This window comes from Anser anser (assembly GCF_964211835.1).
Source record: "Anser anser genome assembly, chromosome: 17".
Classification (NCBI taxonomy): domain Eukaryota; kingdom Metazoa; phylum Chordata; class Aves; order Anseriformes; family Anatidae; genus Anser; species Anser anser.
This window is the reverse complement of record NC_139738.1, coordinates 4,293,850-4,307,100: the sequence shown is the minus strand read 5'-3', so window position 1 is coordinate 4,307,100 and position 13,251 is coordinate 4,293,850. Positions and strand designations below refer to the sequence as shown.

General features: G+C 50.5%; 1 protein-coding gene across 2 annotated transcripts; it reads left to right on the top strand.

The window, feature by feature from the left end:
- Window positions 1-239: 239 nt before the first annotated feature.
- GPR157 (G protein-coupled receptor 157) lies at window positions 240-12,955 on the top strand. 2 transcript variants are annotated; one of them, XM_083802950.1, is made up of 5 exons: window positions 257-969; window positions 6,996-7,209; window positions 8,950-9,141; window positions 9,627-9,890; window positions 12,087-12,955. In XM_083802950.1, the coding sequence occupies exons 1-4, from the start codon at window positions 593-595 to the stop codon at window positions 9,846-9,848; spliced, it is 1,005 nt and encodes a 334-aa protein (XP_083659076.1). In that variant the 5' UTR covers window positions 257-592; the 3' UTR covers window positions 9,849-9,890; window positions 12,087-12,955. The 2 variants fall into 2 exon arrangements, with proteins under 2 accessions (XP_083659077.1, XP_083659076.1); XM_083802951.1 differs by lacking the exon at window positions 8,950-9,141 and having other exon boundaries at window positions 240-969.
- The last annotated feature ends 296 nt before the right edge of the window (window positions 12,956-13,251 follow it).

The window sequence follows — 13,251 nt, the reverse complement described above, 5'->3', positions numbered from 1 at the left end:
AGCTGAGAGATACGAGTTACCTGCGGGGAAGCCAAGGAAGTATCAGCAAAGCGAACAAGGACACCGTTCATTAACGACAGAAATACGAAATGTGCTTAACGTGGTAGTGAACCCCCTTTTAGTGCCTGCTTAGGGGTGTCTGCCTTGCAGGTCCACAAGCTACGGTGTGAGTCGAGGGTGCTGTGGAGCGAGGAAAAGGTAAAGATGGGGAAAGCAAAAAGGGGTCGGGGGGCTCCCGCTGAGTTTGGGGGGCTCTGCTGGGCTGCGGGCGAGCTGCGCGCTCTGCTTGCAGAGGAAAGGAAGCAAGCATGGCTTCGGGACGACGGTTTAAAATAAAAAAAAAAATAGAGAAAATAAATCGAAGGGCATCGAGCCGGCCCTTCCCCTTCCCTGCCGGCAGCTGTGCTCCTCTCCCTGCGAGCAGAGCCGGCTGCGGGCTGGGGGGGCGCCGCCGGGGTGTCCGGGGCGGGGCGGCGGCAGCGGGGCTGCGGAGGGAGCTCCGCCGCTCCCGGCCCTTCCCTTCCCTTCTTTTCCCATCCCTTCCCTTCCCCTCCGACCCTTTGCCGGCTGGGTGCTCGCCTGGCTCCCCGCAATGCCCCGGCCGCTGCCCCCCACGGAGCTGTACGCGGCGGAGCGGGCGGTGGTGCTGGCCTCCTGCCTGCTGTCCTGCCTGGGCTCCAGCCTCCTGCTCTGCACCCATGCCCTGTGGCCGGAGCTGCGGACTCGTCCCAGGCAGCTCCTGCTCTACCTCTCCTTGGCCGACCTCCTCTCAGCCCTCTCCTACTTCTACGGGGTGCTGCAGGACTTCGACAGGACGTCGTGGGACTGCGTGCTGCAGGGCGCCCTGTCCACCTTCGCCAACACCAGCTCCTTCTTCTGGACCATGGCCATTGCCCTCTACCTCTACCTCACCATCGTGAGGGGCTCGCCCACGGGGGCCGGCTTGCTCTGCTGCTTCCACGCGGTGAGGTGGGTGCCACCGGCCGCCCCGGCGAGGCGCGGAGCCCGTGGGTGCCCCCCGTGCGGCACGCTGCGCTCACGGTGCCCGCTCGCTCCTTGGGGATGCCGTGCCCTTCTCGAGTTGCTTGAGACCAGGGGTTTTGCTGCTTTGGGACTAACCAGCCCTGCTTGTTCCCCCCCCCCCCTCGCCGCGCCCTTGAGAAGAAATAGAGACGTGGAAAAGTTAAAACGGGTTGCTTAAGTTGCAAAAAAAAATGTGCCGGTGACTCAAAATCCTGCCTTCTCCCCCTCCGCAGCCTGCTCTGACATCCTAGCAATAATAACCCGAAAACTTGTGTTTGCACTCCCTGCCTGCTGCTGCCCAAGCTCCCGTGTTTGGGATCCGTTTCCCGGATTTCCCGTGTCAGCCGGGTCTGTTTGTCCTACCGTTTCTTAGCAGGTTGCTGTAACCCAGCGCTCCTAGGGGAACCCAGACCACAAGTGAGGAGGCTGCGAGAAAAGCGCTCTGAAGGTTGTTTTGGCATGTTTGACTGAAAGCGAGACAAAGCAGCCCACAGTGTAGCTCGATGTCTTGGTTGCTGCTGGTTAGTGAGCTGATTTTCCACATCATGTTTAGTAAAAGCCTTCATTATGCAATTTGAGCTTGTGTGATCATGTGCTACCTCCACGCCGAGCAAAACAGTGATCCCTTAGTGCTCTGGGCTGCCAGGCTTTTGTACTAAATTATATGAGGAATGATTTCTTAAAAAAAAAAAAAAAAAAAGCATTAGGGCAAGCAAAGGAATGGTTTTTATTCGGTCTGTTTCTCAGTGAAATATTTGTCACCTCTTATTGTCGACAGCGTGACTTGGGAGATGATTGAATTAGAGCTAAGTAAAGATGGGGCAGTGAAAGACATTAAAGTTAAGAGGGAATCAGGGAGGACAGGAATCCTGCCCCACCTCTTTTAATTGCTGCTCGATGGCCAGGTCTGCCTGCGAGCAAGCCCGAGGTGCCTGCACATGTGGCTGGCTGCACCAGCACCGCGTGCGGGAGATGAAGTGAAATGCAATGAGACAGGAGGCAGCTTGTTTTCTTTTTTTTCCTTTCAGTTGAGGATGATGTTGCACTGGGTGACTTGTGAAGAGGAATCGCTGGTGAAGAGCTGCTGGGGCTGAGGGAACAGAAACAAGGAGCCTGACTTCTTCACGGGCATGCTGTTTGCATCAGGCTGCATCAAAGAGCTGCTGCAAACCTGCCCCACTTGTAATTTCCCTGTCTGCTAATTGCTCTGAGCGTGAGCTGGGTCTGTACTTAAACATCTCTGCCTGGTTTAACGCTGCTCAGCCTCATCAGATACAGGGTGCAGAAGGAAGCTCGGGGAGGCTCAGCGAAGTGCTGCTGGCCCTAATCTGTGCGCTCCTTCACAGCAGTCAAATCCCGAGAGCACCGTGGCGCTGCGAGAGAGGAAGGGAGTGTTCAAACTCAACTTCCTCCGGGTGAATTTGCTAGGTTTATTTGCAGGGCTCTGCAGTCAAAATCAAATGCCATCTTCTGCTCTAGGTGTTGCTCAGCTCTGCTTGCCCTGTTTAAAGGGCAGCGTAGATAGCTTTCATCCAAGTCCTATTTCCAGGTTCTGCTTCATAAGTGGTGACTCCCATTCTGTGCTCAAAGCGTCTTCTTGCTTTACAACCTGTGTGCAAAGCAGGGAAAACAAGTGAGGACCTGTCCTCCGCCCAGCCCCTCCTGACGCGTCCTCCTTCCCTGCATTTCTGTCGCTACCTGAGAACTCCATCATAAGCACAAGTTCTGGACCTTGTGCTTGGCAGGGGCTCCCCCCAACACTTTTCAGTGCTTCAGAGTCCTTCTGGCTGTCTGCTGTGCTTTGGCCAGAAAAATCTTGTGCCATGCATGTAGGAATTTTTGCAGCTAGTTTGGAAAGATCCCAGTGTGTGCGTTAGCTGCAGGGGATGGGTGAGGGAGAGCAGCTGGGGGCAAAATAAAAGGGGGCAAAAGACAGGTAATGCTCTAAGGATTTAGAGATAAGTTTACGTATTTTTGTCTAGGCAAGAACCTGGGGCTTCTTTTTTTTCCTTTTATCACTTCACAGGTTGCTGACACGGTCATGCAGTGACCGCCATGCGAAGAGCTGTGCTGAGATGCGCGTCTGGCAGGGATGGAAGGCAGGACGGGGTTTGGTCGTGCACGAGTTTTCCAGCCCTCTCAAGCAGCTGCTCATCCGGGGCGAGTGTTTGTAGCAACGCATACTCCTTTAACATTGAGCATAACCAGAGACTCTGTTCCTTAGCTGAGCAGAGCTGGCTAAGCCGATGTTGGAAGTTACTACCTGGAATTTTGTTTTTAGGGAAATCAGGACGTTGCAGGGGATGAAACCTGATGAACGGGTTTGTTCCTCATCGAGTTGAGTCATGGTAACACATGCACCTCTTTTAGAGCTAGACTGGGCAACTGCGGGCCCTGGTTTGTTTCTAAATGTTTGTTGAGCTCAGATGAGCTTTGAAAAGAAGCTTGCAGCTAGCTTCGAAAATATTTGTAGTACTTGTAAGCTGCAAGTTCTGGCATTGGGAGTGTACGTTTCCAGGCTACCTCACTTGTTCTGGGTTTCTAAATGTCAAGCATCGTTTGGTCAGGCAATGGCTTCTTTGCTCTGAGAGCAGCTGATCCAAACTCAGGGCAAGAAGTGGGCCAGATCCCACCAAGGGATTGCTTCTTGCTTTGTATTTGATAGTGGTTGATGTTGACCTCTGAAGTGTTTGCATTTCATGAAAGGGCTGTGCAGATGTTTGTAAGTATATATATATATATGTATATATATGGAATATAAGCATATATATATGGAATACTTGAGACCCTTTCATGTACTATTTATTGTATTGTGCATCTGAGACTGAAGTACATCTGTACTGTCACGACTGTGCCAGTGATGCACTTCAGAACTGGACAGTCGAAGTCCCTAAGCCTTGCCTGTGAGGTGCAGGGATCTCTTGGATGTTGCTGCGGCTTTACCTCTCTGTTCAGAAAAGGCTGTAGGTCAGGCCAAGCCAAGGGAAACTGCCTGGCTGCTGGTGTCTCAGCTTTTAAATTCTCTGGGAGGAATCTCTGTGTGGTACCAGCAGCTTGGTGCTTGGGTACTGCAGACTCGGTTAATGTTTGGGTAAGAAAATGCAGAAATTAAACTGGGAGTAGATTTGGTCTGGAGTTCTGCTTACGGCGTGTGCTTGAACCAAGTTGGCTTGGATCTCCAGAAGCCTGATATTTCTCTTGAAGAGTAAAAATTCCAGTTCCCATCAGGAAGCAGCTGCAGGTTGCTGTAGGATGGCTGCTTGTCTGACCTGTGCAGGCCAACAACTGCGAATCTTCCCTGCTCGCAGGAGCCAGTGGGGGAGGAAGCACCTGTCCAGAGTAAATCAAAGTGTGGTGGTAAGCAATCCGACCTCAGGCACGCTGAGGACAAGAAAACCAGCACAGCGTGAGTCCTCGCCTCACCTCATATAAATGCAGAACTTGTGTTAATCTGGAGTGATGTGCTGGATTGGATAAATTTGTATTAATGGATTGCTGGGTGCTCTATTAGGGAAATAAGTGCAGTTGTATCTGCCTGAGGGATGGGATTGCCTCCTTTTATCTCCTGCACTGATGGCATTTAGATCTGAGAGGCCCAACCTACATAATTACACTGTGGGGCTCAAAGGAAAATTTCTGCCTCTTCGTGCTATCTTGGATCCCTTTTATTCCAGTCTTCAAACTTGCTTTGGGTGTGTATAATGTATTATTTTCTGGCTCTTCTAGATAAGTATGAAGCATTGGTATTTTCCAGTCCTTGGTAATCTGTTCTCTAGGGGGTTCTTAAAAATAATTTAATCATAAGTCTCAGTTCTCCTTTCCCCTTTTCTAAAACATTTTCAAATAAGCTGGAACTGATGAAGTTCCTTGAAATGTCTGATTATTTTCTAGATTATTTCCAATTTCACTTTGGTTTTGTAATCCTTTGTGCTTAATGTTAGTTGTGATAACCTTCTGATCGCAATACACTCTTTCTGTGAAAATTGAAGCATAAATTAGGCTCCTGATGAGTGGCAGTTTTCTTCCCCATTCTTTCTTTTATTGGTTAGGTACTGGAAGATTTCTTTTTTTTCTGTCCCTTGCTAGTGAGCTGTTAGTTCATACTGTAGCCTCTCCTTGTGTGTCTGTATGTCCTCACACTGTTCTTTTATATTTATAACTAGTAATTTGACCCAGTTTGATCTTCTCGTATCATTCTCTTTCAGTTTCAGGTCACCATGGAGATCATTATTTAGGCAAATTAGTTCCTTAATACACTTCCTTTGTCCTGCTGCTGGACTCATTTGTGCTTATGTCCTTTAATATGGTTTCTTAAGGAAGGGCCAGTTCTCTTGAGCGCTTATCCTTACCTTAGTGGTCAGTTCTTCCAGGCATTGAAATATGAACCTCTGAGCCTAAAATCCTTGTTCTTGGGCCACTTCGCCATTTTTACCAGAATGAGAAGGTTTTGAGAGGCGTAGTAGGAATGTTCATGGTGGCGGTGATGCCTGGTGTGTGTTCAGAAGGCTCTGATAACAGCACAAGGAGGACTCCCTGCAGCAGAACTGCCCTTAAACACCACCGCCAGCTTGGGTTAGCACCAGCCATTCTGAACACAAGAGGGCAACAGGATGTTCCAGGTGAAAAAGCTGGAAAAAAAAGCTGAAAATTTGACTCCGAATTTCTTATACCCTTCCATTTACATTCGTTTTGTGTATGTGTAACTGATGTTAGGAGCATGATCCTGTCCATGTTCCCTGCAGCTCCTCCAGGCCACCAGCAATATAAGTATGAACCAGGAAGGTGATGAGACTGGTACAGTAGCAGCTTTGTTTTCTTCGCATCTGGTGAGAGCAGGGCGTTCATGCTGGAAGCTCAATCTCGGCTCCCTGAGGCATTTGTCATTTTTAGAGGAACTATCCCTTGTAAGCTTCCTCAGAAACATTTTCTGAGGGTGGATGTGGGAAGGGCAGGTGATGTGTTTAGCTCCAGTGTTTCAGCCACGGAGTGACGTGTGAGCTGTACATCGTGGGCTGGGGCAGCTCTGTGAAGTCCTTGTTATTCACAGCCAACGGGAAGGGGCTGGGTGTTTTTACATCTGGGTTGGGGGAATCTTTCAGTTCTTGCTCATGGCTTTTTGTGGGCAGCCCGAGCTGCTGAGTGACTTAGTCCATGTGTGTCACCGCAGTTATTTTTCTGCTAGGTGCTTCCCTATATCTGCCTCTGCTGCAGGACAGAAGCTGAAGTCAAAACACAGCTCCAAATGATGTGAAACTGACTCCTCTTTGCTACCCCAGTTTTAATGCTGTTACAACCAGTGCTTTTCCTTGGGAAGAAACTTTCCCTTGGTCCTTGAGAAATGACTCTTGCTCCCCAAATATTGACTACATCTCCATCAAAACAACAAAAAAAGCAAACCACCACTACTACTAGCACCACCTTCAACTACAAAAACAGAAATGATGCAATGAAATTATGGATTTCTTTGTGTCACCTGTGCAAAGTGTCACGTAGGAATCAGTGTGAGGGTTTGGCTGCATGTGTTTTGAAAGCTGTGAACGGGCCAGCCTGCTCTCGAATGGCTGGCTCCTGCAGGATGGGCACGTTGTACCCTGCTTTTCCTGCCAAATCCTGGACCTCTCCTGCTAGGTGTGCAGGCCAGGTTCCAGTTCTGTGCTCAGGCTGGCGCATCATTATGTGTCTGTCCTTTATGCGTCCTCCAGGCCTGAGGTCCCAAGTTCCTAGAGTGGATCCCTGGGAACTGAAGTGGGGTCTGCCTGGGTTTGTGTTCCCCACGGGGTGCTGTCAGAGGCCTGCCTGTCACAACCTCTTCCCTTAGGCCTGGTGCAGGAGTGCTGGCATCCTGCAGGAGGAATTGGCATCCTGTGTAATGAAGGATCCCTTCATCCGTCACACATTTCTCCCAGGGAGTTTGGAGGGACTAAACTGAGCGTGTTCTCAGCTTAAACTTGCTTCTTTCGTTCTTTCCTCAGCTGGGGAGTACCCCTTTGCATTACGGTTGCGGCTGTTGCTCTGAAGAAGATTGGCTACGATGCCTCCAATGTTTCTGTGGGCTGGTGCTGGGTCAACTTGGATGCAGAGGATCGGCTCTTGTGGATGCTGCTAACGGGGAAAGTTTGGGAGATCCTGGCCTATGTGACTTTGCCGGTGCTCTACATCCTCATCAAGAAGCACATTAATAGAGCGGTGAGTACTTTGCTGCTTTCAGATCACATTACAGGCTTGCTGTGTGATTGTATCCTCCCACTCTCTGAAGATTTCGCTGTGTATTAGCAGCTACACAGGCAAGAATTGCTTCATAAACTGCTGAAATACGTCCAACTGCTGGGAGAAGCAGTACCGCTGAGTCAGCAGCCCGTAGCATCATTGCACAATGACTTAGCACCAGAAGAATGTGAAAGCCTCTTGAAAACTTAAGGGGTTACGAGATGAAATGTGAGTCCTGCACTAGGAATTGAGACAGTGTGTGAAGGACAAAATTCAGCTTTTATCAGTCATCCATACAGTTCCACTTGTACCAAGCCTGAATTTGGCCTCTGGTCTGACTTACCTAACCACAGTCATTTTAGGATCGCTAATGACAGCTTGTGTCTGAGTCCCTATTTGTACTTGCAGGCTTCAGAGGTTTCTTTGCTGCTGTTTATGGTGAACACAAAGAATCCAGACGTATTGGACAATACTTGCATAATAGAAATGAAATCTAAGTTATGAGATTGGCAGAAAGAACAACACCTAGTTAGTTGCATTAGAAAAAGAAATCCGGATAAATGTCCTTCTGGAAAGTGTTGCCGTGCACACCTGCTTGCTGTGGTGAAGCTATGGCAGTAGTAGTAGTGGATAAACACAACTCTGGTGAGGGCAAGGTTTCCCAGATGAGCTGGAAGAACAGCACAGTCTGTACAAGTCCCAAGGGACCCGGGGAAGGGAAGCTGGGAAGGGTTTGCTCGTGCCAGTCACCACTACGGACACAAGGCAGACAGGACTCAATGTTCCAGCAGCTGTTGAAGATAGCAACGTGACTGCCTGGAAAGCCGATCCCCCTCCTGCTCTGCCAGGGACACATGGCTGCTCTGCTCTCCCGTCCTGCTGAGAGCCACTCGATGCTCGTAGCAGGGTCGGAGGAGCAGCATGTGGGGCTGGGTGCATGCGAGGGTCTTTCTAAATGAGAGCTGAGGAGTCAGGGCTGGGAGTACCGGAGCACAGGAGGACACTGCATGAAAGCTGTGTGTGTTCAGTAGCCCTGATGGCAGGAGAAATAGTTTTCAGCAGGTCAGCTGTCCTGAGTTTTAATCTCTTCACCTACATTGCCATCCTGGTATTCATGATCATGTGTCCCCGCAGGTGCTCCATGGGTTGTGGTGACCTGCTCTCCCCCATCCAGGCTGCTGCGTCCATCCAGCAGCTTCCAGCATGGAAAGGTCCCGGGGCCTTGTACCTCCAACCGCCCTTATCCAGGGCATAGATCCCAGAAACTTTTTTCTGCCTGTAGTGTTACAGAGGCTTGCCGGCTTGTTAAACCTATGGAAGCCCATTGCTAACAGTATGCTGTCAGAACTCAAGCACCAGGTCCCTCACAGGGACTGCTGGAGGCTGGTGGGATTGCTGGATCTGTAAAAGTGCCCAGCCAGGCACCGGGAGAGCAGGTTCCTGCAGCAGTGATTTGTTTGTCTGACCCAGCAATGTAGGGCATAATAAAGCTCTAAGAAGGGCTGGATCTCCTTTATTTGCAACTCCTTGGCTTTAGCAGGAATGTTTGCAATAGTGAGGGCAGAATGTGTCTCAAGACCAGTGCTGTGTAACTGTGTCCATCAGCTGCCCACAGGATGCAAAAACTGGGTTGGCTTTGGAAAGAATCCCCAGAGCTCAATGTCTGGAGTGTGTAGCCTTTTTGTTCACATTTTTGTCTCTCCTCCATCTCCATGGAAGCATGCAGCGCTCTCAGAGTATCGCCCCATTCTCTCAAGAACACCGCTTCAGCCCCGGACTTCCATAGCAGATAAAAAGCTGATTCTCATCCCTGTCATCTTCATCATCCTCCGCATCTGGAGCACTGTGCGATTCATTCTGACGCTCTGCAACTCCCCTGCAGTGCAAAACTCAGTCCTGGTTGTCCTGCATGTAAGTATTGGCCAGGCAGTGCGTTAGAAGGAAGGTCTGGAAGGGAGACGGAGCCTTGTTGCTCTCAACATCACTTTCTGTGCCAGGATGCAGCTCAGGCTGGCACAGTACATGCGCCTTGCAAGAGCATCAGCTCCCTGGGATGCTCAGCAGTGCTGTTCCAGCATCATCTAGCGGACACTGAGAATAACTGCAGTGGGAGTGCTGGCTACAGGCAAGCTGCTTGTAGGAGAAGCTGGGTGCCTGTCCTGGAGCAGGGTCAGCCTGCTGCACACCCAGACCAGGCTGCAGGAGTGGCACAACAGCAGCCTGTGCCGTTTTGGGGTGTGAGACTGGTTTTTCCTCTGTTTTCCTCACTTAGGTGGGAGCTGCTGACAGCACTCCCTGACTTGATGTGACTTGGTCTGACTTGATGTTTGCTGGTTTGGGTGTGGGGGGTGTCGGTACAAACAGCACTGGTTAATTCCTTTCTTGCCCCCTTGCAGGGAATCGGTAACACGTTCCAAGGAGGTGCCAACTGCATTATGTTTGTCCTCTGTACGCGCGTGGTCCGGGCTCGGCTGCTCTCCTCTCTGTGCTGTTACCGCTATGATGACTCGGGTTGGCCTTCACCAAGGTCGAGCAGCAACCGGCAGCGCCCAGACCCCGCTGAGAGTGAGAACGTGCCAGACCCCGAGCGGACGAAACCTCTGCTTTCCAGCACCTGAGCCTGCGCTGCCCACGGCTCTGCACTGACTTCATCTCTCTGGGTAAACTGCCTGGCTTCGTGACCCACTGCCAGAACTGGGGAGCTGCAGCTGGGGAGGACTGGGGTGGAAGGGCTCCCCTGTGGGGTAGGGTTCTGCTCCTGCTGTGTGTGTTCCCTGCCTGACTGCAGGGATGACATGTACATCTCTTCGGTACTGCACAGTTCAGATGCATTTAGTGCCCAAAGTGTTCCTCGTATCGTAATGCAGCCCCTGCTGCCATTTGTCACAACAGGCGCCTGGGGGTTGGTGACTCCTGCAGGTTTATGTAGGAAACCTGCAGGAGGCCAAGCTTGGCATCAGCTCTTTGTGGCTTCAGGTACAAGGTTTGACACTGGATGATGTACTTGATTTCATCTGTGTAAGTGTCTTGATTCCTTGGGCTTGACCTAACGAGTGATAATTGCAGAACGTGCAGGAGTTTTGGATTTAATCCATGCAGGAGCCCCTGGGGCTGGGGCTCTGTGTGGGCTTCTGCCTGCAGATTCTGATAGCGCTCTTGTGTAGCTGAAGGTAGTCAAAGCCCAGCTGTCCTGGCAGCTTAGGTTAATGTAAATGTGCTGGGAACTGCAGTCTCTCCAGGAAGGGTATGAAGCCCCGTGTCCTCCCACAGTTGTGCTTAGCCTGCAGGCCATGCTGAGTGAAAGGGCCAAGCTGGGAGGCAGCGAGCTGCTCTGGGGCGTGGGCTGCAGCAGGGGCTGAACAGCTTGGAGAGGAGGCTTAGGGGGATGTACTGCAGGTCTTTGTACCTCTCTCACGTACTTCTGGTTTGGTCTTCCCAGATCACAAAGCCTGAAGGGGGGAAAAAAAAAAAAAAGGCAGATTTTTTTTAAATCAATAAACAATTCTTTTTAATCTGTATAACAAGCTTTTGCAGAAAGAGCAGAAAGCTCAGGAATTGCTCGGGGAGAGAGGGCAGCTGTCAGGCTCCCACTGCTCCAGGCACCCAGCTGTTCCAAACCTGCTCGTACCACTTTAATTTTAGTCACCTTAACAACACGCAGAACAAACTGCATGGTACGGTGACCTCATGGGACTAGGCAGAGGCGAGTCCTCTTAATGCCAAGTCTTCACTTCAGGGAATAACTTTATTAAGATATTAATACATCTAAGCCCTCTTGTACAAGAGCTGTGTAGGCTTGGGAAGGTGGAGTCCTCAAGGGCTCATTAACCCATTTCATGGGGCTGGAAAGGGGCTCAGTTCTTTAGCATCCCCAGAGCCTTTGAAGGATAGATGCAAGCATCTTTTATCTCTGGTATAGATGACTTCAAGAAGTTTTGCCTGCTTTCAGAAGTTGTTTTTTTTTTCTCTTTTAAAACTTCTAACAGCTAAGTAGCAACCTTGGTAGCTCAACCTTGTGTTAACCCCGCGTGGCTTTAAAAGAGGAGCTATATTAAAAACTGTTCTTGCAGAAAGGCAGGATAGTAAATCTTAAATGTTACAAGACTTAGAATTGTGCTGTGTTCGCTTTTTTAGAGCCAGCCCTGAAGAGACAGTAGAATTGTCACCAACTTGGCTAAAGGAGCAGGGGAAAGCAAAGCAAACAAAATCAAAAAAGACTCCTTGTTCTCAATTTCCCTTTTTCCATAACAGCAGAGTGCTGAGAAATGCTTTTGGAACAATGTGCAGCTTGACAGAATAACATTCCCTGCTCCTTGGGGTTCGGGGAAGCATGCTGGTTCGTGAAGATCAGCTATTGGCAGCAGCACCTGTGCTGATACAAGTGGAAAATCTCTGATGACAGAAGCCTTCACGCAGGCAAGGCCAGGGAAGTAAAAACGGCCAACAGAGAAGTTCCTAGAAGTGTCTTTAGTTTCTAACGCTGCAGCTGATCACAGCCTAAGTAGTCGCAGGGATGGGATAATGGGAGAGGAAGGGTCTGTGATGGGCTGCAGAAATGTGTGGCTGCTCCCGGCAGGTCCCCTTCAGTCTCTGGCACGAAGTGCAGGAGCACAGTGCTCCCTGCAGCATCAGCTGTCTGTGGAGATGTCTGAAGTCTTCCGTGCCAGGCACGGGCTGGAGCAGTTGGACTCTGAGCCTGTTTTCCCCCCCATGCCTCTTTCCAGCTTCTGCAGGGTGATGCCCCCTGCAGCTCAGGCTTCAGCAGGCCTCTTGTCCTGTCCCAGAGCAAACCGGGGCGCCCTGGTGCAGGAAGAGGGGACGGTTCGGGATTTTTAACTGTGCTTCATGTTGTGCAGGTGCAGGATCATCCCAGAGTCCCACAGAGGGAGCTAAAGGCCGGGGAGAAGCACCGCTGGAGTGGCCGAGGAAAATGAAGATGTCCCAGTCCTGGGCGTGCAGATCCCAGCTGCGGTGGTCCTGAACTTTGCTCAGGACCTTCTGGAAGATACTGTTTGGCTGCGCTCCAGCCTCTTGGGTTTCTTCCCTCCTTCTCCTCTCCTTCCACCATAAATTTTAAAATTGTTTGGGGTTTTGCTTTTCTGTCCGACAGGGCAAAGATGTTGTTGTGAGTTCTGGGGTCAACAAATACGGGGATAGGGAAACTTTAGTAGCAGCTGGACAGGACTGTCCTGGGCATGGGTTTCAGTCCTGAGGTGTGAGGTCTCCCGGGGAGCTCTGGCCTGGCTCCCGTTCTTCACTGGAATACGGACAACAGTGTGCAGACACACTTGTTTGGTGGCGAGGGATGGTTCCTCTTCACGTTTTATTCCTCCTTGGTGGTCAGGGGTCATCATCATCCTCAGGGTGCGTGGTGGCTGCATGCTTATTGCCTCCTGGGGATATCTCAACTCCGCAGACTCCCGGTGCTGAGGGGCACCTGGGCTCACCAGCCCGGCCTTTAGCAAGGACAGCCCTTGCCGTCCGCAGGAGGATGCCTGGCACGTGCTGGCCTCGTGCTGGCCTCCAGCCAGCCTCTGCCAAAGCACAGCCCATGGCCTGCTCCTGTCCCGGGAGTGTTTGTCCCGGGAGTGTTGTATCAGGGCTGGGGAGGGGACAGTTTGTTGGTTGGAGATACTGTGTTAATTTATTTACAGCTCCTCACTTGCTTGTGGTTTTTTTTTAATATTTTCTCCAACTTCTACAAAATAAAGTTCTGTTTCTTTACCGAGATGTTGTTCAAGCATGTTGTGATGGACCCGTTGGCACCTTGAAGAATTTGGATGGGGAACTGTTGCGAGGTCAGTCTTCAGGTTTCTTGTGTGTCTGGCGTAAAGACTGGCCAAGGCATGTGCCAGAAGACAAATCTCTTCTACTGATACGTAGATGAATATCTCTTCCTATCATTTTATATATATAGAAACGTAAACTGTTGATGAGTTCGAGCAAATCTGTTCACCGGTTTGCATTATTATGTCTAGTTCCCCCTGGCCTATTGCTATGATCTGTGAAAAGAACAGTGTG